The sequence below is a fragment of the Colius striatus genome, chromosome 5 (genome assembly GCF_028858725.1).
Source record: "Colius striatus isolate bColStr4 chromosome 5, bColStr4.1.hap1, whole genome shotgun sequence".
Taxonomy (NCBI): domain Eukaryota; kingdom Metazoa; phylum Chordata; class Aves; order Coliiformes; family Coliidae; genus Colius; species Colius striatus.
In genome coordinates, this window is record NC_084763.1 from 50,481,529 (window position 1) to 50,507,263 (window position 25,735).

The 25,735-nt window shown below is 43.7% G+C and overlaps 1 protein-coding gene across 11 annotated transcripts in view; it reads left to right on the top strand.

Annotated features, from left to right (window-relative positions):
* The window catches only part of ABI1 (abl interactor 1), a 142,469-nt gene that overhangs the window by 15,479 nt on the left and 101,255 nt on the right, over positions 1-25,735 (top strand). For all 11 annotated transcript variants that reach the window (XM_061997108.1, XM_061997107.1, XM_061997105.1 and 8 more), the window contains exon 2: positions 10,167-10,334. In XM_061997108.1, the coding sequence (XP_061853092.1) occupies positions 10,167-10,334 (168 nt within the window). The remainder of the gene's footprint in view (positions 1-10,166; positions 10,335-25,735) is intronic.

Here is a 25,735-nt window from a genome sequence, read left to right on the forward strand (position 1 = left end):
CAACTCCTGCCATTATGTGATTCTATGATATTTATATACTTTTTGTTCCCCGTCATTCTGGTCAAGTTTTGGGTTTTTTGGAGGGAGGGGAAGAACCAATGTGATATATGAGTGACTCCCGAGACATCTGTTTTGTTCTATGTTTTTTCTTGAAGAGTTAAATTCCTACCTGTTGTAACTGAACTAACCCGGTATTCTAATCAGCTTATGTATATAATGTTTTTGACTGCTGTTGCTAGCCACAGGATCCAATTTTAACATAATAAAAAACAATTGTTCAAAAAGAAACTGAATGTAGTGTGCTTACAACCACTATCAGATAAAAAATGTACAGTCAAGTCCAGGAGTGCATAAAGGTCTAAGCAGTATTATCAACTGTTTATGTGATGAGATAGAAACAGAAACTAGGTTGATTTTTCTCCACTTCCATGCAAATTCTTGGAAACATAGTCATCATATTGCAGTCTATTACTGTTTTAACTTGAGGCACTTCAGGCCACTGTGTGCTATGTTAGAGTGCTTTGTGCTGGGAAATAAGCCACTACAAAACTCTGGGAATCCACTGGTCTAAACACATCACATCAGTGTAGAGATATGTGCTAACCTTTGGATGGTTTCCTTCTGGAGTGAATATATTGATCTTCACCAAATAGTCAGCAGTGTAGTGCTACAAAGTGTGAGAAGAGAATTTGACCCTTTAATTGCCATTATTTTCTTATTTGTTTTAAAAATACTGGGAACTGTCTGAACTGCAAATCTGGGCATCAGCTGTGGGTTGAAAGTGACTTTCTTAAACATGGTTTAAGAACACTTGCAGTCCAGATGTTTGTTGGATGTCAGAAGGCCTGTGTAACTCTTGGCTTCTGGAGCTGGACAGACCTGCTAATGACTTTTTGTGCTCTCCTTCCCAACTTCCCTCGCTGTTTGGTTGTCCTGCAGCATCTCCAACATGCCCGTGTGGAGAAACCTGTTTCAGTGCTACATGTAGCTTTGAGCCTGCTTGCTGTGGGACCAACCCTTTTGCAGATGCTGGCATTCATTGTGTAGCTGTCTTGTGAACAGCAGCTGGGACTACCCTGTTATATGATTTCAGAGCACTGTTGATGTATAATCTGTGATACCAGGACGTGCTCAAGTGACACTGTAGTTTGATGCTTTATGCCAAATCTTGTCTTAACCTTACTCACTCAATGCTGGCTGGTATGATTCCAGACCTGCCTAGAGGTTAAGGAGCACTAGAGAGTACTGGAGTATCTGGAAAGAAAGATAGTCTTGGAAGCTCGTCTATAGAAGGCCATTGAATTTTAGTATGTTACTTATCTTTAGATACAGATTTATTGTAGTATTCTGGGCTTATTCCTTCAGTTTGATTTGTCAAAACTGAGTAAAAAAACTTGTGACTGTGGGAACACTCACCAGTCCTTGAGAGTAAACTGAAGAGGTAAATAAAATCCGCAGAAGGAACCATTGTTATTAATGTCATGAAAAGGGGCTTTTTCACACAGCACAGGCTGAAGAGCTTTGTCCTGGAACAGGTTACTCTGAGCTGTCTTGATTCGGAGGCTTTTATGCTGTGAAAATCTACCCAGTTCTGTTGTTTCACCTATGTTATTTTTACTCTAGTTAGGTTCTGTGTTGCTTCCACTATATTCCAAGGAAGATAACTAATAAATACTAAAGAGTCTCCTTCCTAGTCACACAAAATAAAGTGAAGAATAAATCTCTGACTTATCAGTGAACATATCCTTGCTGGATGAGCTAAAATTTGTGAGTGGATGCTGTCATGTAAACAGAAAGCCACTTTAATTTCAAGCCTCATTCCAACCAGAAAATAAAAGATCAATATTTGAGAGACAGTGGATATGGAAACAGGCAGAGTGTATATTCTCTGATTCCCTATTACCTGCTGTCTAATGTGCTGAAATAATCATACACTCCGAAACCTTGGGTAGTTTTCTTGGAGTTGAAGAAGGAAGATTGCTATGGAAGTCCCAAGGGTTTCTTTTCCTGGCTGACAGTCTATGAGTGGCATTAGCCTATATCTGGAGCTCTGGCTGATATCTCGGATGTCAAAGCCTGCTTTATGTCAGCTCTGACAAAATTTCTGTGTTTGATGTCATAAAGCAAATCATAGGTACTGCAAGGAAGCTAAAAGTGAAATTTGGAAGCAACTGTACGTTCCGACTGTGGGAATCAAAGATGTGGATTCTGTCCTGGAGCTTGTTGTCTAAATCCTGTAAAGCACAGAAGATAAGGCTTGGACCATTTTCCTTAAGCTTGCTACAAATCCAGTCTTGAAGTCCTACTAATTCAGTGTACAAGGGTTGTGTGGAAATGACACATGGACATGTCTGCTTCTGTCACTTTAGTTCATTGTGGTGTGCTGTTTTGGTTGAGTACACAGACTGTAACAACTGACATTAGTGATGTATTGTGCCAACATATAAGTTTACTGTGACATCTCTATTTGATTTGGCAGAAGAACTATAAATTGTGTTTTCAACAGTATTTTTTTAAACATATATATATATTTTAATAAGGGGAGTGGTTTAGTCCAGAGCCAACATGAATATTGTTTGCTGCCTTGGGCAGAAAATGCTGCTAACAGAGCATCTGGCACATATCTTCCCAGGCTCCATCTGTCAGACTGAGCATTGCTAAGTCGCGCTCTTATTGGATAGATTTGTTTCTTGCAGTAACGTTCACAGCCTGAAATAAAACTGAATTCTTAAGTTAAATTTTTTTTAAAGTGTTTTATTTTTTTTTTTTGCTGCTTCTGTCCTCCTTCACAGACCCACTGAAGTCTGTGTCGGTGTTCTGAATGGTACATCTTGTGCACTTGTCTTAGGTAAAAAACATACATGAGGGTAAGTTAGTTATTGGAAACCTAATTTCAAAGACAGTTCTCTGCCATGTACACGTGGGGCAGTGTAGGCTGGCATCTGATTATAATAATCAAACTGTTATCAGAGTGTCTGAGAGAGCTAAACACCAAGTGGCAATTTGGTTTTGATTTTTTGGCGGGGATTTTTTTGTTATTATCAATACTGATACACTTTATCTGTATAGTATATGCATGTCCCTTAAACTCTCCTTAGGAATTAACTTATCCCCATAATGAAGAAACTTTTCTTCTTTGGCCTTCCACAAAATAAATAGTAATTAGAAAAATTGAGACTTTTTTTACAGTTAATCGACGAAATGAAAAGCAACTTTCAAGTAAATCTGCAAGGACACAGGCAGATTGGCTAAATTGGTCTTGGCCCATAGAAATGCTAATTTGCTATCAAGGCTATTCAGGACTGGTCAGGGGAATATTATTGATGGAAATGAAGGATTTGCTTCTAGCTGATTGTCTAGCATGTCCAGGATGTGGGGGAAGGGTCTGTCTGAAACAGAGCTTTTGATGTGCTTGTTACACTGTCCTATGTGTTTATTAAACTACAATAATTTGGTATGTGTCTTGACCCTTGAGTTGAAATAGTTGACTAGTCAGTGACTTTTGTGAAGACTGTTTCAGGGAAAAAATCCCAGCAGACTGAAATCTTGCTTGTGGGCTGTAATGTGGTGGTGATTACCTTGTCTGGTGCCTTGTGTGAATGCCAGCTTTTTTGTGCAAGGTCGTTACCTGGAGAGAAGAGATTTCAAGTTCTACCAGTTCCTCTGCGTTTTGTACAGCTGAGTTACTGCATCTTATAGTTGGGAAACTCAACAGACATGGTATTATTTCATACCATTGAGCCTTTTTGTTGTGGATGCTGGAAGGAAGTTCACTTAAATTGAATTGTAGATGTTAGCCTGGCTATGTTTAGTGAAGATCTCTGCCTCAGTAGATGGGAAGAATTATTGTTTATGGACTTGAAAGAATTTCATCATCTCAGTTTTAATTTTGGAGTTACTGTAGTGAGAGGGATCTTGGATTTTAGAACAGCTCTGAATAGTTAGACATCTTTCAATGCCTTCCTTGTCTTCAAATTCCTTTGTACTCCTGGAACAACCAGTTACCTAAGTGCTTGAGAGCATTGATACTTTTATTTGACGTTTCACACTATGTGTAGAGAGATGTGTTGGACAGTCTGTTCAATTTCTTGTTCTCACTGCCAGTGTAAGATAGCTATTCCACTGGCAGAGAAGGCCTTGAACAGGAGATGGACATGTTCACTGATTGATTGCTATATTTTGCTACTAATAGCTTGCAAGATACTGGATAATTAAAATCTTGAGCTTCCAACATGACCACAAATTCAGGAATGGTAGAAAAGTATAATAAAATAGTAAGTTATGGCAAATCATTTCAGTAGAACAATTTTCTACTGTATATACTGAAGTACTGATCTGCGTGATGCAGAATTTTAGTTGAGATTTGCGTGTGCTTTGGAACATGTGGGGTTTTGGCATTAGTTCACCTTTGTATGGATGCTAGCTTTGCCCTGATATTCTATGGGACTGTGTGTCTCTTCCTGTTCCTTATCTTCACATAAATGATCTTTAAATTTCCCACAGTCCTTGTTATTGTTGGTAGTAATTATGTGAATGGCAAAGCAAGTGGTTCAAGTAACAAGAATACTTATGATAGGTGATCTGCGACTATATATGTTGAAGACAGACAGTAGATGAGGCATATTGATGACTCTCTGAAGTCTTATCTGTGGTGCTATGGAAGGGTGTCTCTCATGCTGATATGTTAGGTAAGGGTTGAGGCTTGCTTCATTTTCCAGTGGGGAAATTGAGATGCTGAGCAGTGAGGAACAGTTTGTAACTTGTAGGCACGTAAATACCAGGCCTAGTATAGCTCTGTGGTTTTGGGGAAATAGTGCATCATCTCCTTGAAGTAAGTACTAGCCTACTGCATTGCAGAGAGAATTTCTTTAGTGGGCTTGCTGCATGTCATGAGTGCAGTAAGCATATCCCAGGAAACAACTGACACATTGGATCCATACTCTGTCTGAACCTGGATGACATACAGGGTGTAAGCAACCCCTGTTTGTAAATTTTTGAAGCCTTAGTTTCTCCTGCCACTCTGGAATGATTCAAATACCCTTAAGGCCGTATCTGTGGTGAGAGAAACCCTGAATACTTCCTGCTGAGCACCTGCTAGTAATAACCACACTCTGTTCAGTTCTCCTTGGATTGCTTCCAGGTAGGTAGTTGGCTCCTGAAAGTTATTTGGAATGCAGAAACTTGTGGCAGTTTGACTTTCTTCTCTCATTTGTAACTGATTTTCTACTAGGAAAAGCCAAAAAGTCTACAATGCAGCATGTTTACAAAGCATTCATAACAAGCGTCATGAACCGTGGATAAGGGAGAAGTTATATCTATGGACCAGCCACTTATTTAAATATGGAGCTCCTCAGTTATTTACAGTGATCTCTGGATTTTGTTTCTTTATATTCAACGTAAACTAGGCTTTTGTCTCACTAGCTAAACATTGTCTAGCATCTATGGCATATTTAAACCTTTGAAACATATTTACTGCAGCTTGGATGTGAAATACTTGGTCTAAGCCTTCTGCCCTTAGCAGAAGTAACAACTAAATCCTTAAGACCATCTTTGAGTTAGTAAAAGTCTTACCAGATCAATCAAGCAGCAACTTCAAACTCATAGATGCATTCAGAAGTTCCACAGTATTCCTCCCATTTGCTTCAGGCAGGTTTGAGTGTTCCTGTTTTCTGAGGGCGGGGGGCCACTTTTCAGAGATAAGTTCCTTCCACCTTGTAGCATCCTCAGCTGGTTCTCAGGGGGGTTAAGTACTGATATCTAGGGCTCTCCAAGCCCCTGACCAGATCTACATCTTCACCATTCTATAAAAGTATTTCCAATTGACTTGAAAAATGAGGTGCTATAGACTGTAGCCAACTTAAGTGAAAAGTTTTGACAATGTGATTTTTTTTTTTTTGTTTGAGGTTGGTTTTTTTAATAGTAAAATTTAATTCCTGAGTTTATTTGGACCAGATGTCAACTCAAATGGCAAGATCTTAGTGAAGGAAACAGAACTCTGAAACCTCAGCTGTAGTGTCTGTCTTTATCAGGAAGTGTGCATTCTATCAATGTCGAAGATGGATCGAAAGAGAACACAAATGGGTGTATTGATGACTTGGGCACAGTTGCATTCTGTGAATGTGGACACACGGTAGAGACTGCTAAATCCATGTGATGACAGATTGTAGTAATACTTTTTTTTTTCTCTTGGAATCAATTAAAGAAAGTCTTTTTAAAAAGGACAACCGAGATGTAAAGCTAAATAATTATCTTGTGTTTACTTGTGAAGCAAACACAAATATACTGTACTGTTGAATTCATTAAATGTGCATGAGCAATAACAGCAAAGTCATATAAAACTGAGTGTAGAATTGTTTCTGTAGCTTAATTGGTGAGAGTGGTTAAGCCCTTGAGTAGAATGCCAGGCACCTGAGCAGATATTGGGCACTGGATAATTAACAGCTCTGTGTAGCTTGCTGAATGTTAGGCTGTTTTAGGGCAGTGCTCTATTAGTGATTTATCATGGATGGGGGTTTTTTATGTGCTTGAGTTTGCACATATTCCAACAGCTGAAGATGAAAAATATGAACAACACATGCTGCATCCTGAGAAGGCAAATTAATTTGTTTCTGCTAGGGCAGCCAGTCTTGGTGTGATCAGATGAGCTGCTTTCTGACCTTTGTCAAATGGAGCCACTTCTTCTGGTGGGGCATTTATCTTACAGGGAGTTTCAAGCCCAGAATGGAACTGAAGTGGAAAGAGGAAACAAAGGTTGTAGAACAGGTAATGAGGGTATGGGTCAGTGTGCTTGCAAAAGGAAGTTTATCTTCTGAAGATCCTTTATGGTATGAGCTGGTGTAATTTTTTGAGGAAGACTATACATGTAGTTATGCGCTGTATTAACTGGAAGATGATGGGAATTAGCTGAGAGAGGGAAAGCTTGGAGGGCGGATGATTTGAACACTGCAGAAACACTGTTACAGGGATGTGTCTGTGTGGGTGGCAGTTTAAAGAGGGGAAGAAAAAATTGATTACATGGCTTGTAAGCTAAAATGATGGACAGATTTCTCACCATTTGACCTTGACATGTCACTGAATTAAAGAATCAGTAAATAAGCTCCTTTTCTGGTTTTACTGTGGCAGTTGCTTGGCTGCAGAATCAGTTTTGACTTGACTAGTGTAGTTATGTAAACTTGTGAAGAAAGCTTTATGATACAAATGTGTGTTTGACAAAAGTGTGATATGCAGCATGGAGTGCCATGCAAGTTTGACAGTCTGTCTGCATCCTCTTGGATTATAGGAGAGGTGGGTTTTTTAGTGTTAAACTTAGTTATGTTAAAGCAATTTCAAACTGCAGTTTAGTAACATGCCTGTTAAGGGTGAACTGAAAGGTGGGAGCTTACTTTAAGAGGGAAACTTCAAAAACTTCTGTATTTAAAGCATATCACTTTGCTTCTAAAGGCCACTCAAACTTCCATTTACATCAAGGATTACTGTAGAAACAGCAGTATTTTTTGAAGCTTTTAATATGAGATTATAAAGTAATTCCAAATTATTAGGAGAACAAGGCAGTTGACAGCCTTTGTATTGTCTTTAAACTTGAATAGTTAACTGGTGCTCATGTATTATACTGAAGCATTTGAGGCATGTAAACATGTGCATTATCTCTCTACCACTTTTAGATTTTTTTTTTTTTATTGAACATTGGAAATCTCAGCTCCCTCCTGTTGCTGTTGAGAAGCTCTTTGGCTTCTCTCTCCCCATCCCCTTTAGCTGTCTGTGAAGCTTTTAGCTTGTCTTGTGGATGCCAGCAGTTCTGATTTTAAAAAAACAAAACAAAAGACCATATATCAAGTTAGTTCTAATCTAAACTGTTAAACTAAAAGCTGAAATTGGCTGGATTATCAGCAAAGCTTGAAAATGTTTGTAACCTAATTTTGTTAGGACATGAAATACATTCCACATCATAACTGTGTTCATCTAATCCTCCTGCCAAACTAGTAATTTGAGCAAATAACTAAAACATTAGGTGCTTGGGCAGATGAGGGCAAAGCATTTCATCAACAAATCATTAAAGAAATAAAAGAAACTTTATATGCAGTGAAGTTATATCATTTGACAATACTTAGTAATTGAATGCTGTGGCTTTGTAAACTGTTAATGTTCAGCCTAACATTATTCAATTGAAACTTCCTAGTAAGAAACCTGCTTAAGTAAAGGCTACAGATCTACACTTGAGTTTATACAAAGTTAGAATCTTGTTGACTGCTGCCTTATTGACTGTGTCTAGTTCAGGTGTCACTGAAGCTGCTTCCTGCATAGTCACCATCATCTAGAAGTGCAGATGTTCAACTATAAACCACTAGTTGTTTTCTTTAGGCTCCAGCTCAGTAGGACAGTGTTTCTAAAGTCTGCTAGTGATGGTTAAAGGTTTAAAATGCCTCTGTGGAAAGCCAGGATGCTCTGGAAAACTTATTTCTTGAACCTTTAGTAGTTGTTTTACAGGTCTTTCCCCAGCAAAGTTTGTTTTCTAAAGAAGCAAAATGACTCTTACTAAAGTTTTCTGATAGCTAGAAATGTCAATATTCTTTTAAGGCCAAAAGCATCTTAGTTTTCATTTAGAAATACTAAAATGAGTTTTGTGTAATGTGGCTTTAGTACATGCAATAGCTGTTCTACATTTTACCAGTAGATTGCATTAAACTATTCTTGCTGCTTCATTTTGTTGAAGGCTTTTGCATGTGAATCTGTCTGAAGTATACATTAGACAAGTATTCTGATAAGTGTCAAAATACTGCTAGGAACATTACTCATGGATATGAACAGATTGCCTGCATTGGGGGGAATTCACCTTTGTTTAAATAAGTCTTTTATTAAAAGGTAGCCTGGTGTAGTTTGTGTTGCAGTATTTAGGTCATGCTGCAACTTCATTATTTATATGAACAGATTGTCTTCTGGTTTTCTCCTTAAAGGAAGAGAGACGATAAGGATTCTGTATTAGCGGTTGCATCTTTTCATGCTTTAACTCAGAGCTAGATTTTAAACACTTGTGGATGTTAACCTAAAATAGTGAGATGAGGAAATAAGAGTCAAGATGTAAGAATGAGTGAGTGTGTGGAAACTGAAAAACACAGGGCTAAGCTGAATGCAAACAGAATTTCTTTGTTTCCTGACTTTGTGCTTAATATTGTAACTGTTGCATACAACCTGTGTCAAATAATAAAAATACAGAAGGGACTATTAATGGGAACCTTTCCTTGCTGAGATCAACTGACTATTCCACAAATAAATAAATGAGAAAAACTATGCTAGCACTGAGCCCTCATGTACTGCAAATCCTTCCTTATGCAGTACACTTTTCCTACAAAGGGAAGAAAAGAGAACTCTGGATAGCTGCAGTTTGCAAGTTGTTAACAGATGAAGTACATGGTACCTACCACCAGTTAGGAGGGATTTACTTGGGCCTGCAGTTCAAGTAACGTAAACAGTTGTTGGTTATGGATGGCAACCTACTCTCTGACTTTGAAGCAGTGCCTCTGGACAGCTTATCAAGATGTGATTTCAGTGGGAAAGTGATCCTTTTATTTTTGCCCTTGGAGGGGAAGCTGTACTCCTTTCTGACACCTCAGTCTTCAGTCAACAGTGAACTTTCTCAACTGTCAAGGAAAGTTTATTAAGCTTTTATGTGAGGAGGGATAATTCCACAACTAGTCCTGCATGCAAGGTCCCTCTGTGCACGTGATTCTGATGCTCTACTTGCCCTTCTTCCACACTGTGGGAGTAGTAGCTAGCATGGCTGGAGGGTTGGCTTACTAGGTGGCATGTGCAGTAGGGGGATACCCAACTGTGGGACAATTTTTTTCTGTCTTTAACTGTCATGGGCTGTGTGACCTCATAAGAGATGGCAAAAGCTGTGTTTCAGTGTTTCTGGGGAATTGGAGGCTTTTCAGGAAACAAATGATCGGATAGACTTTAGAAAATCAACTCCCTACAAATCACAATATTCTTGACTCCTTATTATTGAGGGTTTAAAAAAAAAAAAGATGCACATGAGTACTCTGAGTGCACAGTCACATCTTCCTGGTTACACATTCTTCTAAATACAGGTTTTATTTTTTTGTTCCTGTCCTTCACCCCCTGCCCTTTTCTTAACCATAAGCAAACATCTTTCTTCTTTTGCTTTACAGGCTCCAGATAAAAGGAAAGCATTAGAAGAGACCAAAGCCTACACAACTCAATCTCTAGCCAGTGTTGCTTATCAGATCAATGCACTGGCCAACAATGTATTACAACTGCTGGACATCCAAGCGTCCCAGCTACGGAGGATGGAGTCCTCTATCAACCATATCTCACAGGTAGGACTGACCTCCTCCATTGGAGGAGGCATTATCTTGTCTATTGTATTATTGACCTCGATAGTTTATATTGACTTCTTTGAATTCTGAGTAGCGTGATAGAAAATGGTAAGGATTCTTTCTTTTAATGTTTATGAAAGCTGCTTTGTGATGGAGATAATGACTGAAATAAAACAGTTTCTTTATTGAGAAGTGCTGGGTATTATATTTGGTTTAAAGCAGGAGTTAATTATTAAGATGCCAAGATCTGAAGATGTACTTGAGAGAGGAGTAGAGAGAAGGATTCTGTTTCTGAAGGAAATCCAAACAGAAATATGGTATGAATAGTGGTATTTTATTTAATGTTGTGACATACACAGCAATCTCATCTATTTTCATATCCTTACAGGATATTATTTCATGAGCTGTGTGGACAGGGAGAGGGAGTTCACATGCTGCCATGGCTGCTCAAGCCAAACCCTTTCCAAGCCAAGGCAACTGGTTGGGTAACCTGACCTGGCTTGTACTGTGACTGCAGTTGCTGAAGTTGCTGCAGGGAGGACAAGGAAGTAGGTGACAGAAAACAGCAAGCCTATCCCTGTTAGTGGTGGCCTGTGTTCCCTTGGCTGAAGCTTCATGCTAGCTGGCTGTTGCAGAGAGCGGAGAGTTGCTGTTGCTGCCTGCCTTGTACCTGATCTGGCACTTGTCTGATTGTCTGGCAACTCAGCCAAAAAATAAGACCACTGCTCTTAACCTGGAAGTGGCTTATTGCATAATCAGGTGTGCGCCATACTAATGCCAAGGAGGGGGAGGGACAGCATCCACACAATTATTTCACCCTTACATTGCTGTTCTGAAATAAAGTTTAGTGAGCTGTTGAGGGCTCAGTGTCCACTCTGTCATATGCTCTTATTGAAATTCAGGTGGATCTTTGCTGGGCTTTGTCCTGTGCCTATGTGACACTCTTCATAACAAATCCCAGAGGATTCAAACTAAAGTGTTCTTCAGTGCAGCTGGTGAATTTAGAGCCTTTTGTCAACCAGTACCCTGTTAGTGGTACACCTTAGACCAGATATTTGAAAGAAAGTATTTCTTACGGTCCCTTGTCTGTCCCCCTGTAGGCCTTGCTAACTGTTGTTTTAGAGTAATGGCGATTTCTAAAAATCTTCCTGTTCAATGGCAGCACAGTGGCTTACTGAAAGCATGTCAGCAGGGAGAAGATTCCAATGCATGTGGAAGGGTCCTCCTAGTAACAAACCTTTTGAAAACACGACAAGTTAGTATATGCTAAGAACTATGCAGTGTTAAAAGCCACATTAAATATTTTAAAAGTATCTGCCACTGAAATGGGAAAGTAGGAGGAAAAAAATTGCCTTAAGCTGAGATTCTTGTCCTATCAAGTATTCAGAGATTTCTTGATGCTGGGATTGTGACTACCTCTGAAGAGATGGCTGGATAAAGGTCTTTCCAAGCATTGGATACCCTTTTTATACTGAGCACATCTTTGCTGACGTGTTTCACAACTGCAAAGTGTTTGAAGCAATTACTGTTAAATTCTCTTTGTCTCACTGATATGACTAACCGTGGAAAAAGCCAAAATGTTTAATACTAGCACAAAAGGTATTTAACCCTCTGTACTGTTTGCTGCTTGAATTGAAGGCACTGTGCTGAAAGCTATTGAGTCACCTGATACATGAACTGTTTGCTAAAGACTTTGAACAATCAGTGCTTTGTAGAGCTTTTGAGGAGTGTTTAGCAAGGTCACTTGCTTGTAGTTTCTGTCCTGGTTGGTCTTTCCTGAAACTAATCCTTGCTTATAAATGAACCTCTGCAGACTAATTTTGTAGAATTAACTGGATACAGATAATGTGCACATAGCAGCTCAGCTATTTGCTTAGAATTGTTTCTGCTCAAATGTTTCAACTGCAAATCTTAAATATGCTGTGCAGTTGCTTTGATAGACTGTTTCAAATTCTCCGAGGTCTCCAGAGTGTCTTTCCTCGTGCTTCCTATCAGTCATGAATATTTTCATTCCACTTAAGGGGATGAACATATTCTCAAAATGGAATTCTTCTCATGAAAGAGGTATTGCCTAGAAACATAGATCTAAGGCATTGCCAGGCAATTACCCTATTCTGGGTTTTGTAACATAAAGCAGGTATCTGTGAAATAAGGTACAACTTGATAGTTTTTCTGTTTTAAGATACCTTTATTCTTTCTGTGGAAGAGAATCCTGTGGCTTTTCTGACCTGCAGGCAGTTTCTGTTCCCTTACTGTGCTTCTGTTCTCTATGCATGTTTTCCAGAATGACCCTAGGCTAAATGGCTGGACGACTCATCTTGGTTAGTAGGCACTGAAGTATTTTTCCTAGCTATGTACCTTGTTCTCTGGAAGAAGTACACAGGAAAAGTTAGGAGGTGGAATGGTGTGTTACATTCCTCTTACTGATTGCTTAATTTTACAGATGGAAGGTTTGCTTTCTTTTATAGGAAAAAAATAATTCACCGTTAGTTTCTTGTTGAGAGAGAACAGAGAGGCTTCACATGAGTAATCACACTGAGGTGAGAGCACTTCTCTGAGCACAGGGAGGCAGTGAACAACTCCAGGAATGGTTTTCACGTAGCAGCCAAAGCAAAATCCTGCCCAGCTGCATCTATATTTTCTGCAGTCATAGTTGTCTTTCAGCTGTAATGTGTGGATCTGTAGTGAACTGACACATAATATTTTCTACATCCAATATACAGAGCTGTGCATATACAGCTCAACTCTTTGGCTTGAAACCTTGATAGTGACTTGGACCTTTGCCAAACTGGCTTGGCATTTCTAAGCAGCTCTGGTGTGACAGCAGAGGCTCGTTCACTATTCTGGAGAAGTTTGAAAACTCCTCTGGTCTAAAAGGTCCTGCTCGTCCTGTTTGGCAAGATTCAGGGGAAAAAGATAGCAAATCTATGCTTTGGACCAATGTGAACCTCAAGACTTGGTTACAGGCATTAAGGTTAGCAAATGTGACTACAATCTACAAAAAAGTCTGGAAGGAGGATTCAGGGAACTAAAGGCCTGTCAGTCTATTTTTGATGTCAGGAAAGGTTATGAAGCATCATCTTGAGTGCTGTCACTCAAGGACAAGTGGGCAGTCGAGCCCAGTCAGCATGGCTTTATAAAAGGCAGGTCCTGCTTGACTAACCTGATCTCTTTCTGTGACAAGGTGATCTGCTTAAGGGATGAAGGGAAGGTTGTGAATGTTGTCTGCCTAGCCTTTAGTAAAGCCTTTGACATTATTTCCTTTAGCATTCTCCTGGAGAAACTATCTGCTCATGGGTTGGACACTGGATAAAAACTGGATGTCCGGGCCCAGAGAGTGGTAGTGAATGGAGTTAATGCAGTTGATGGCAGGTCACCAGTGGTGTTCCCCAGGGCTCAGTGCTGTTTAACATCTTTATAAATGATTTGGATGAGGGGATTGAGTGCACCCTCAGTAAGCTTGCATACAACACCAAGTCGGGTGGGAGCCATAATTTACTTGAGGGCAGGCAGACACTACAGATGGATCTGGACAGATGGGTTGGATAGATGGGTTGAAGCCAACTGTATGGGGTTTAACAAGGCCAAGTGCTGAACTTAGTCCTGCACTTGGGCCAAAACAACCCCATGCAATGCTACAGGCTTGGGGAAGAGTGATTGGAAAGCTATATGGTGGAAAGGACCTGGGGGTGTTGGTTGACAGCTGGCTGAACATACACCAGCAGTGTGCCCAGGTGGCCAAGAAAGCCAATGGCATTCTGACCTGTATCAGAAATAATGTGGCCAACAGGACCAGGGAAGTTGTTATCCCCCTGTTCTCAGCTCTGGTGGGGCTGCACTTTGAGTATTGTGTTCAGTTCTGGGCCCCTCAATAAAAGAGGAACAGCAAGGTTCTGAAGCATGTCCAAAGACAGGCAACAAAGTTGGTAAAGGATGTGTAGTACAAGTCTGAGGAGCATTTGAGGGAGGTGGGGGCTGTTTGGAGAAAAGAAGGCTGATGGGAGACATGATTGCACTCTACAACTACTGGAAAGGAAGTTGTGGCAAGGTGGGTGTTGGTCTCTTCTCTCCAGCTATGAGTGACAGGACGAGGTGAAATGGCCTTAAGTTGTGCCAGAGGAGAGTAGGTTAGAAATTATAGAAAAACTTTCACTGAAAGGATTGTCAATCTTTGGAACAGATTTCCCAGAGAAGTGGTTGAATCACCATCTCTGGAGATATTTAAAAGACATGTAGATAAGCTTCTTAGGGATGTGGTTTAGTGATGGATTTGTCAGTGTGGACTTGAGGATCTTCAAGGTTTTTTCCAAACTAAATGTTTCTATGGTTCTATAAAGATTCTCTACTACAAGCTTTCTGTTACAGTCAGTTAAATTGCGTATTTCTGTTCTTATTTGATGTTTTAGTTTATTTGCTTTGAGCAGCCATACTTAGAAGGGAAATTTTGGGTAGATTTTGAGCTAGTTTTGATCTAAGGTGTGAAAGCAGAGCTAGCCTGAGTGCTGCACTGTTATGATATGTCATCTCAACTTTCTCCATGGAACACTGCTTTAAAAAGGCAATGGAGGAAGGACTTGAGCCTTGTGTGGTTCCTAGAAATCCCTGCTGGCTTGTCCACCCACAAATGCTAGGTAGTAGCAGAACAGGAGTTGTGCTATGGTTTAGATTGCCTTCAGTTGCAGCAAAAATAAGTTTTCCTTGAAGAAGACTGAACAGCAATAGCCAGAGGTTTTGCTTTCTTCATAATGTATGAAGTGTAAGGGGTCTGGAATAGATAGTATTTTCTTATGTAGCAATTTTAGGAAAGATGAGTGAATGCATGGAATGGGCAATGAAAGGGGAAGGGAGAAGCTGTGCGTCAACCTGCAATAGAAGACACCAGGAAGGACCTTGAACGTGAAGGTAGGGAAGGAATGAAGACCGTAACATTTGGCATATGATACTTCTTAAAGTGTGCTGCAACTAAATAAACCCAGGATTTTGTCATGTAGCCTGATGAACTAAAGACATTGTATATTTGTGCTGTGAATGCAGTTATACTTAATTACGTTTATTTCCTGTGTGTATTAAATGAAATTCCAGTTTGCTGTTAAAACTCATGTTGTTCATTTGTTCTGTTATTGCCTGTGTCCCTGAGCCAGTGGGTTAATTTTTTAAAACATAAAATTAAGAATTCTTCCTTTGTCCCTCCCTTTATTCTGAAAATGACTGTCTTTTAGTAGAGGACTTATAAATTCAGCTCTTCGTTATTTGAGTATTTGACGTGGGAAAGCTGCTTCTCAAGACATTTGGGCATATGTTCCTTTGCTCTTTCAACGTAGATGTTTCTTGTTGCTTCTCCTCTTTTTTCCCCTCTGTCTTGGAAACAAAAGCTTAGATATACACCTTGACTCTTTTTTGCTGCCTCACTTTAATAAAATTAGAGATTGAAGAAGGGATAGCCAGATTAATCAGAGGGAAGAGAGGTTGACAGACATATCTTCGTTTACTGTGTCTAAACTGAAAAATGTCAGACATCAGTGCTCACATTTATGTCAGAGCAGCTGCAGTACTGGGTGTAGCAGCTATTCTTTTTTTTCCTGGACATAAACAGTTTTTAAATAGCTCGATATTTAAATCTATGCCTCTTGAGGGATGAAACAAGCAATAGACTCCTTCTTAAGAGATGATGATTTGCATCAGGAAACACTACACCCCATTCGACATTCAGTATTAAGATTTCTTCTGCATCTGAAGCTCTCCTCTAGTGTGAAATAGGGACGATTACAAAACAGTGTGTTTTGAAAGCAGAACTCAGCAAAAAAGTGTATCTTTTGTCATCATGAGAAGTTACAGACTTTTAGAACTAAAAAAAAAGAAATCCCTGAAGTATCTTGCTTGTCACCATCCATGTCTAATTCATTGTATGTGTAATTCAAACACTATGTGCAAGCAGAAAGCCAAATGCTTTCTCTATCTGTGGTGTAATTGCCTAGCTAAAGTCAAGGGCAATAATGAAATACACAAGATGTTATATTTTCTTACAGGACTTCTGAAGCTTACAGCTGTAGCCTGTGTTGAGTCTCAGGTACACACCAGCCCCATCCCCACATAATTGAGGCCTTTTCCACTGGGTGGGCAACTCATCAGGACTGATGTGGATTACATTTCAGAGGAGCTCTGCCAAATATGTTTGGGGCTTGGAGGGGACTGAGCTCCCAAATAGCAGCAAGTTAAGGACACAATAGCTGGTATTTGATGCTGGGGAGGAAGAGCACATGAGCAGTTAGATGCTCGGCAAGTCTCAGATGTCTGAAGAGGCATAAGACAGTGCACATACAGTGGCATTCTTTATGTTTGAGTTTAAGGGGAAGAGCTTTCTCTCTGAATGTGTATCTCTGTCCTTCAGATTAATGTGATACCACATTAGCGGATTATGGTATATGATCACAAGAGAGTTCAAATTCGTGTTTGAAAGCCAAGAAGTAGAAAGGGAGTAGAAAATGTGACAAATTATCTGCTAATGAATGTGGGTGGTCATGACTAGCAAGCAATTATGTCAAGTACTTTAGTACATTTATGAATGAGAGCAAAAGACATCTCCAGATCATCTTAGTGATGGCTATGCTTCCATAAAACAGCTGTACAGGTACTTTTAGTGTGAGTTGTGTCTTCTAAAAAGAAGAGGATGCTTAAAACTCTAATCATCTTCTATGACAGAAAGACCATATGGTCTAGATAAAGGCACTATTAACTGGAAAGAAAATTAGCCAGAACTAGCAAATGTTTGATAGCTGCTAACAATCAGGGTCAATACTGGAGACCAGACTGTTCAGAATATTCTTTGGAGACCATTAAGGACATAAGGGATGTCCTCAAAAAATCTGGGGACAGCTCTTCAATTAGAAAAGATGTTTCATGTGCTGAATGGCAGAGCTTTAGTGAATAGGAATCTAGAGAAACTTGAGAATTAAACCAGCAAAAACCTTGTGAAACCATACAAGGTACAAGGCCTTATACCTGAGGTGGAATAACTCAATTCCTTTGTATATGCTGAGAGATGACTGTGAGTAGCTGTCCTGCTGAAAAGGGACTGGTGGTGGATGCTAAGCTGAGCATGAGCCAGCAGCACAAGGCCATCTGAGTGAGTGAAACAGCATGGTGAAGCAGGACTGCTTTGGGAAGAGTATCACTGGCAAATGAAGGACAGTGCTCTGCAGTGATGAGGCTTCACCTGGAGCTCTGTGTCCATTCATTTTGTCATCCCTGCCTTGTTCAGGACTGATTTAGGGAAACTGGAGATTTTCCAACGGAAAGATGTTGAGATGATCAGGGCATGGAGCACGCAGCCTGTATGGAGAGGCTAAAGGAGTTGTGATTGTTTAGTCTGAAAAAGAGGGAGCAAAGCAGTGATGCAGTAGTAGCCTATAAATACTTAAGTGTGGCTCTGTGGTCTTTGCAGTTAGCTTTTTTATCATCATCCTACTCCCTTTTTACTTTTATTCCGTTCTGTTTCTTGTAGAATAAACTTTCCTACTTTCCTCTCTAAGTCTGTTAGAGTCTGTTGGAGTCTGTTTTGCTCAGAACGATAAGTGGCAACGAGCCCTCCCTGCCCTTGTCTTAATGCACAACAACTTTGCTTATCTTTTTATTCCCATTTCGCTGGGGACTCTGCCATCCTAATGAGGGTGGGGGTGAATGGGGGGCACCGAGCGAGAGCCTGTTGTGCTGCTGTGCTACCTGGGAAAAATGACAACAGTATTGGCGACCAACGTTGGGGGTGCCATGTTGAGAAAACTAAAACCAGCACTTTAAGATCTCCCTCCCCCATGCCTCCTTTCTTCCCGGGCCCAGCTCTCTGCTCCCGGTGTCCGTGCCTCCTCCCCACTCAACGGCTCAGGGCGGGCAGGGATGGGAGATGTGGTCAGTGTCTCACAGATGGGCTCTGCTGCTTCTCTCTGCTCAGATGAGGACGACTCCTTGCATTCTTCCCTTGCTCCAACACGGGGTCCCTCCCCCGGGACACAGTCCTTAATGAACATCTCTGGTGTGGGTTGTTCCCGGCAGCTGTGGCTTCTGCCAATACAGGGTCCCTCACGTGGGACAGCGTCCTTACTGAATCTCTCTGGTGCGGGTTCTTCACCGCGGTTGCAGTTTCTGCAGATACAGGGTCCCTCCCTCGGGACTTGGCCTCATCTGGGCTTAAGTTTAATGGGTTGCTTTGTCATGGATTCCTCCGCACAGTTCCAGCTTCTGTGAAGATTGGGTCCCTCCCTTGGGACACGGCTTCCTCCAGCCATAGTCACTGTCCCTGGCTCGGGACCTTCCTCTCTACTCTCCCAAAGAAACCAGGCCCTTTTTCCACCTCTCAGAGATTTCTTTGTTCTCCTTGAGGAGTCCCTGTAGGTCTTTTTTCACCTACGTAGTCCTCTTGCCTCCTTTTCCTGATTTTCTGCTTGTGAGGACACACCAATCTTGAGCTTGGAGGAAGGGGCACTTGAAGGCCAACCAGCTTTCTTGGGCACTTCTTCCATCTAGGATCTTATCCCATGAGATCCTTCCAAAGGCAGCTCACCTGAAGGCCAGGGTAACAGCCCTGCTTGGTGCCCTGCTGCTTCTACACAGGATCTTGAACGGCACGATCTCATGGTCATTGCAGCCAAGGCTACCTCCAAACTTCACATCCCCTACCAAACTTTCTTTATGTGTCAGCACAGGCCTCTCCTTGTTGGCTCCTTGACCACCTGAGGGAGGAACTTGTCATTAATATCCTGTAGTAACCTCGTGGAGTGTGCAAGTGCTTTGTGAACTGAGGAGGAGGGAGGGGGGTGGGGTGGGGATGGTGCAGCAGAAAGGACACAGACACCAATATAAAGATTAATTTCACTTTATTAATTCTAAATGTTACAGAGAAAAATGGAATAAGGAAAAATAAGATAAAACATTCAGTTACAACAACAAACTTACGACATTCTTGTTCCTAGATGGCAAAAAAGCTTAAGCAAGGTAATGCACCTAATCATTCCTATGGGAAAACTAGAGAGAGGGATTAAGAAAGATAACAGGCGCTGGCAGGGGAGTTGGAATAGATGATCTTGAGATTCTGTGATCCCCAATTGCCATAACACTTTCCCATCAGCCAGACGCGCAGCCGCTGGGGAGCCCCTGTTGCAGCGAGGATCTGGAGAACCTGTCCCGGCAACTGGGCTTTCCTACGCAGTGCGTCCACTCGTAGGTGAGGTGTCCAGAGTCGCTGCAAGAGGGTCCAGCCTGTTCTGTTATTAAAGAAACAACTCGTCACTTAATTGGCGGAATATCTGGCACCATCCTCCGTTGAGATACCACCGGAAGCTTGGCCAAGGCCTCAGGAGGACCCAAGGGACTCCCTGTAACTTTGAGTCAAGACTGACCATCTGGTTTCCCAGCTTTGAACCCCAGCCCCCTAGACACAGAGGAGCAGATAGATTACAAGCAAACATGCCTACATTCTCATAGACGTTTTAGCTACCTCCTTCACTAACACGCAGGAACCTTACTCTCATCAACAATTCTATTTTGTCTAAGTTACCCTTTTGCTAATAATCACACATATTTCATGAATGTCGTGAACTGTCAGGAGAGCGGCTGTTGTCTGTAACGATGCAGCAAGGGCAATTGTGCAGAGTCCGTCTGGAGGCCACGTCTTATCCGAGACCTGTTTCCCGGGCGTTGGCAAATGAAGGTCCCAGAGGGAACGGGCTCTTTCCAACAGCATGGGCAGCCACGGGGATATGGGTGCAGAGCTGCAGACCTCCGAGGTGGAACTTGTCCTGCTGGCTGCGCCTGGCCTGAGCCTGACAGGCGGCGCCTTGAGAGCAGCGCGGCTCTCCAGCCACGTGCGCTGCTGCCAAAGCTGCCCTCTGCCTGCTCAAGCCTCAGGCAGGTGCTTGAGCTGCCTATCTGCACCCCACAAGTCATCTGCGTGCAGATGCTGATCTTGGAGGCGTTTGGCAACTGGAACCTGCAGGACTGGGAGGAGGGCAGCACCGTCCGTCCCAGTGGCTGGATGCATCTGTGGCTCAGAAGCCCTCCTGCAAAGCACTCGACAGACATCAAGGAGGTCACCCACTAAGTCCTTTTAGCAAAACTCTTGCCCTTCTTGGGAGCCTTGCTTTGGACACGAGGTGACACAGACGAAGCGTTAGCACATTTCTGTGCACTGTTGAGGCCAAACATTTTCTTGATGCTCTCGTACTCGCAACGGATGGAGCTGCCCAAATCCAGGTTGGATTTTTCCTTGATGTCTTCGTCCTTCTCATGAATGGAGCTGCCCAAATCCAGGTTGGATTTTTCCTTGATGTCTTTGTCCTTCTCATGAATGGAGCTGCCCAAATCCAGGTTGGATTTTTCCTTGATGTCCTCATCCTTTTCATGAATGGAGCTGCCCAAATCCAGGTTTGACTGTTTCTCAGTGTCCTCGTTTGTCTCACCAATGGAGATACACTGCACCTGCTCTCTGCCAACGTCCAAAACAACGTTTATCTTTTCCTTGACGTCCCCTTGCTTCTTAGCAGTGGAGCTCCTTTGCACCTTCTCACTGCTGCTGTCCAAGGCAAGCTTCCTTCTCCTGACCACCCACCAGACGACAGGAAGGCAGAGCAGGGCTCCTCCAGTGATCCAAAGCATGCGCTGCCATGCAGAAGCAATTCTGCGTTCCTCCTCCCACTGTTTCTGTTCCTCCTCTTTCCGGAGTCGAATCACCTCCCGAATCAGATTGTGCTGATACTCCACCATCTTCTTACCTATGACTGCCTTTGTGTCGGGATCATGTTCGAGAGTTCGTGTGCTGAACAGCACAAATAGGAGGAGAGGGATTAACAAAGCCATGGCCTGGAGGAGGTGAGAGAGAAGAGGCTTAGCAGGACTGGGTGTGAGGGAACACGGGGCCAGGGGAGCAGGCCAGGAGCCACCTAGAGCCCGAAGCAGCTCTGCCCCCAGCCCCAGGGCAGCACCGTGCCCTGTCCCGAGGAGCTTGGCTCTTGCTCTGGGCTACAAACAGCCCTGAGCACCTGCCCCAGCCCCCATGCAGCCCAGCCTTCCCTCCGTGTGCTGCACTCACCGATCGCCCAAGCCAAGTGACACCGGGCTTGCGGGTGATGGCCCCAGATCAGCTCCCACAGCAAGCCGCCCTCTGTGATGTCACAGGGCCCAGAGCAGCAGCGCCCGGGGCAGGCCCCAGCCTTCGTCCCCACCACCCTGCTCAAGGGGGCCTGTGCATCAGAGAATCATTGATTAGAAATCATAGATTCATTTTGGTAGGAAAAGACCTTGAAGATCATTGAGTCCAGCAACTAACCTAACACTCCCAAGCCCATCACTAAAGCAAACTGCATCCCTCAGCACGTGATCTATGTGTGTCTTCATGATCTCCAGGGTTGGGGACTTCACCACCTCCCTGAGCAGCCTGTTCCAGTATTTAATAAGTCTCTCACTGAAGTCGTTCTTGCTCATCTCCAATCTAAATCTCCCTTGGTGCCATTTGAGCCCGCTTCCTCTTGTCCTGTCATTCATTACTGGAGAGAAGAGACTGAGAAATCACACCAAGTATAAACCTGCCAGGCAGGATCGAGCTCCCAGAAGCTCCCTTGACAAAGTGGGTAGACAGACCCCCAAAAAGCATAATTGAAATGAAAACAGGGAGTGTAAGTGGGTGTTCATGACTTAGTTTGTGCCGCGAAGTTTTCGGCTCTTGGCCTGAAAAACCCAGGCTCAAAGCCTGAAACCCAGGCACAAAGCCTGAAACCCAGGCACGAAGGCCTGAAACCCAGGCACAAAGCCTGAAACCCAGGCACGAAGCCTGAAAAACCCAGGCACGAAGGCCTGAAACCCAGGCACGAAGCCTGAAACCCAGGCACGAAGGCCTGAAACCCAGGCACGAAGCCTGAAAAACCCAGGCACGAAGGCCTGAAACCCAGGCACGAAGTCTGAAAAACCCAGGCACGAAGCCTGAAAACCCAGGCACAAAGGCCTGAAACCCAGGCACAAAGCCTGAAACCCAGGCACAAAGCCTGAAACCCAGGCACAAAGCCTGAAAAACCCAGGCACGAAGGCCTGAAACCCAGGCACGAAGCCTGAAAAACCCAGGCACGAAGCCTGAAAAACCCAGGCACGAAGGCCTGAAACCCAGGCACGAAGCCTGAAACCCAGGCACGAAGCCTGAAAAACCCAGGCACGAAGGCCTGAAACCCAGGCACGAAGCCTGAAAACCCAGGCACAAAGGCCTGAAACCCAGGCACAAAGCCTGAAACCCAGGCACGAAGGCCTGAAAAACCCAGGCACGAAGGCCTGAAACCCAGGCACGAAGCCTGAAAAACCCAGGCACGAAGCCTGAAAAACCCAGGCACGAAGGCCTGAAACCCAGGCACGAAGCCTGAAACCCAGGCACGAAGCCTGAAAAACCCAGGCACGAAGGCCTGAAACCCAGGCACAAAGCCTGAAACCCAGGCACGAAGGCCTGAAAAACCCAGGCACGAAGGCCTGAAACCCAGGCACAAAAGCCTGAAAAACCCAGGCACGAAGCCTACTTCATGTGGCGATCAACCCAGGGTCCGATTCTCAGCTGGGTGGGAAGAAATCAGTCCTACTCAATGTGAGTGATAGCAGAAATCTTCTCCTTTATTGAGAGCAGGCTCTAACTTATATACACAGCAGCTTCAAAGCTAGCTCAGCAACAGCAGCTAATAGATTACATTCTTGTGTTCATCCTACTTGCGGTTTCTGCGATAAGCAAGCTCCCTCACATTTTCCCATCTTGTTTTTCTCCGAAGTTGTTTTCCACCTTGAGCTGTTAGCTCGTTAGCTGAAAACAGCCTGACCTTGAAGGAAGAGAAAGCGGCCTGCTGTCTGCCTGACAGCAACTGCTTTAACCATGGCTCTGACTCTTGTCTTGAATGTGCATTAAATTCATATAACTAGAACTCAGATTGCCTTGCCCCAACAGGCCTAACATTATACCCTGGGATCCATGTCCATTCTCCCTTAACCACTCCTCCACAAGTTTGGGAGGTGCAGAGTTTTCTGGGCCGGGTGGTGTGACTCCACATTTTCTGGAAAAGAACAGCTCTGAGGCCTTGGGCAGAGATAAACCTCCTTTCTCTTCTTGGTTTTCTTCTGCTGGGGCAGCACCTAGCTCTGCATACCCTGAGACTGAGGGAACATAGAACCATACAGTCACTTAGGTTGGGAAAGACCTTTAAGATCATCAAGTCCAACCGTATACCCGACATTGCCAAGAAGTTCTCCTCTCAAATCTAAACCTCCCCTGGTGCAACTGGAGGCCTTTTCCTCTCGTCCTATCGCTTGTTACTTGGGAGAAGGGCCTGAATTTCACCTCAATACAACTCCCTTTCAAGTAGTCGTAGAAAGTGACAAGGTCTCCCCTCAGCCTCCTTTTCTCCAGACTATAAACAACCCCAGTTCCCTCAGTCGCTCCTCATAAGACTTGTTCTTTAGTCATTTCACCAATGTTGTTGCTCTTCTTTTGACAGACTCCAGCACCTCAGTGTCCCTGTTGCAGAGAGGGGCCCAGAACTGAACACATTACTCAAGGTGCAGCCTCATCAGTGCCGATTACAGGGAGACAATCACCTCCTTGGACCTGCTGGTCATACTATTTCTGATACAAGCCAGGATGCCATTGGTCTTCCTGCCCACCTGGGCACGCTGTTGGCTCCTGTTCAGCCAGTTGTTAGTTAACACCCCAAGGTCCTTTTTCAGCCACTCTGCCCCAAGCCTGTAGCGCTGCATCGGATTGATGTGGCCCAAGTGCTGGATCCAACTGTTACACCTCATACAATAGGCCTCAGCCCATCGCTTCAGCCCTGTCCAGGTGCCTCTGAAGAGCCTTCCTGCCCTTCAGTAGATCAGCACTCCTGACCAACTTGGTGCCATCTGTATGCTTACCGTGGGTGCACTCGACCCCCTCATCCAGATCATTGATAAAGGTGATAAACAGAACAGGCACCAACACTAAGCCCTGGGGAACACCACCGGTGACTGGCTGCCGACTGTATTTAACTCTATTTACAGCACTCTCTGGGCCTGTCTTGTGGTTTGGCCCTGCTAGCAAAGAAGCACCACGACAGGCTCTCGCTCGGTGCCCCCCATTCACCCCCACCCTCATTAGGATGGCAGAGGCCCCAGCGAAATGGCAGTAAAAGGAAACGCAAGGCTGTTGTGGATTGAGACAAGGGCGGGGAGGGCTCGCTGCCACTTAACGGTTCTGGGCAACACACACTCCAGTACTCGACTTAGAAAGTAGGAGAGTTTATTCTACAAGAAACAGAACGGAATAAAAGCAAAAAGGGAGTAGGATGATGAGAAAATGACAAGCAGCACTTTAAGATCTCCCTCCCCCATGCCTCCTTTCTTCCCGGGCCCAGCTCTCTGCTCCCGGTGTCCGTGCCTCCTCCCCACTCAACGGCTCAGGGTGGGCAGGGATGGGAGATGTGGTCAGTGTCTCACAGATGGGCTCTGCTGCTTCTCTCTGCTCAGATGAGGACGACTCCTTGCATTCTTCCCTTGCTCCAACACGGGGTCCCTCCCCCGGGACACAGTCCTTAATGAACATCTCTGGTGTGGGTTGTTCCCGGCAGCTGTGGCTTCTGCCAATACAGGGTCCCTCACGTGGGACAGCGTCCTTACTGAATCTCTCTGGTGCGGGTTCTTCACCGCGGTTGCAGTTTCTGCAGATACAGGGTCCCTCCCTCGGGACTTGGCCTCATCTGGGCTTAAGTTTAATGGGTTGCTTTGTCATGGATTCCTCCGCACAGTTCCAGCTTCTGTGAAGATTGGGTCCCTCCCTTGGGACACGGCTTCCTCCAGCCATAGTCACTGTCCCTGGCTCGGGACCTTCCTCTCTACTCTCCCAAAGAAACCAGGCCCTTTTTCCACCTCTCAGAGATTTCTTTGTTCTCCTTGAGGAGTCCCTGTAGGTCTTTTTTCACCTACGTAGTCCTCTTGCCTCCTTTTCCTGATTTTCTGCTTGTGAGGACACACCAATCTTGAGCTTGGAGGAAGGGGCACTTGAAGGCCAACCAGCTTTCTTGGGCACTTCTTCCATCTAGGATCTTATCCCATGAGATCCTTCCAAAGGCAGCTCACCTGAAGGCCAGGGTAACAGCCCTGCTTGGTGCCCTGCTGCTTCTACACAGGATCTTGAACGGCACGATCTCATGGTCATTGCAGCCAAGGCTACCTCCAAACTTCACATCCCCTACCAAACTTTCTTTATGTGTCAGCACAGGCCTCTCCTTGTTGGCTCCTTGACCACCTGAGGGAGGAACTTGTCATTAATATCCTGTAGTAACCTCGTGGAGTGTGCAAGTGCTTTGTGAACTGAGGAGGAGGGAGGGGGGTGGGGTGGGGATGGTGCAGCAGAAAGG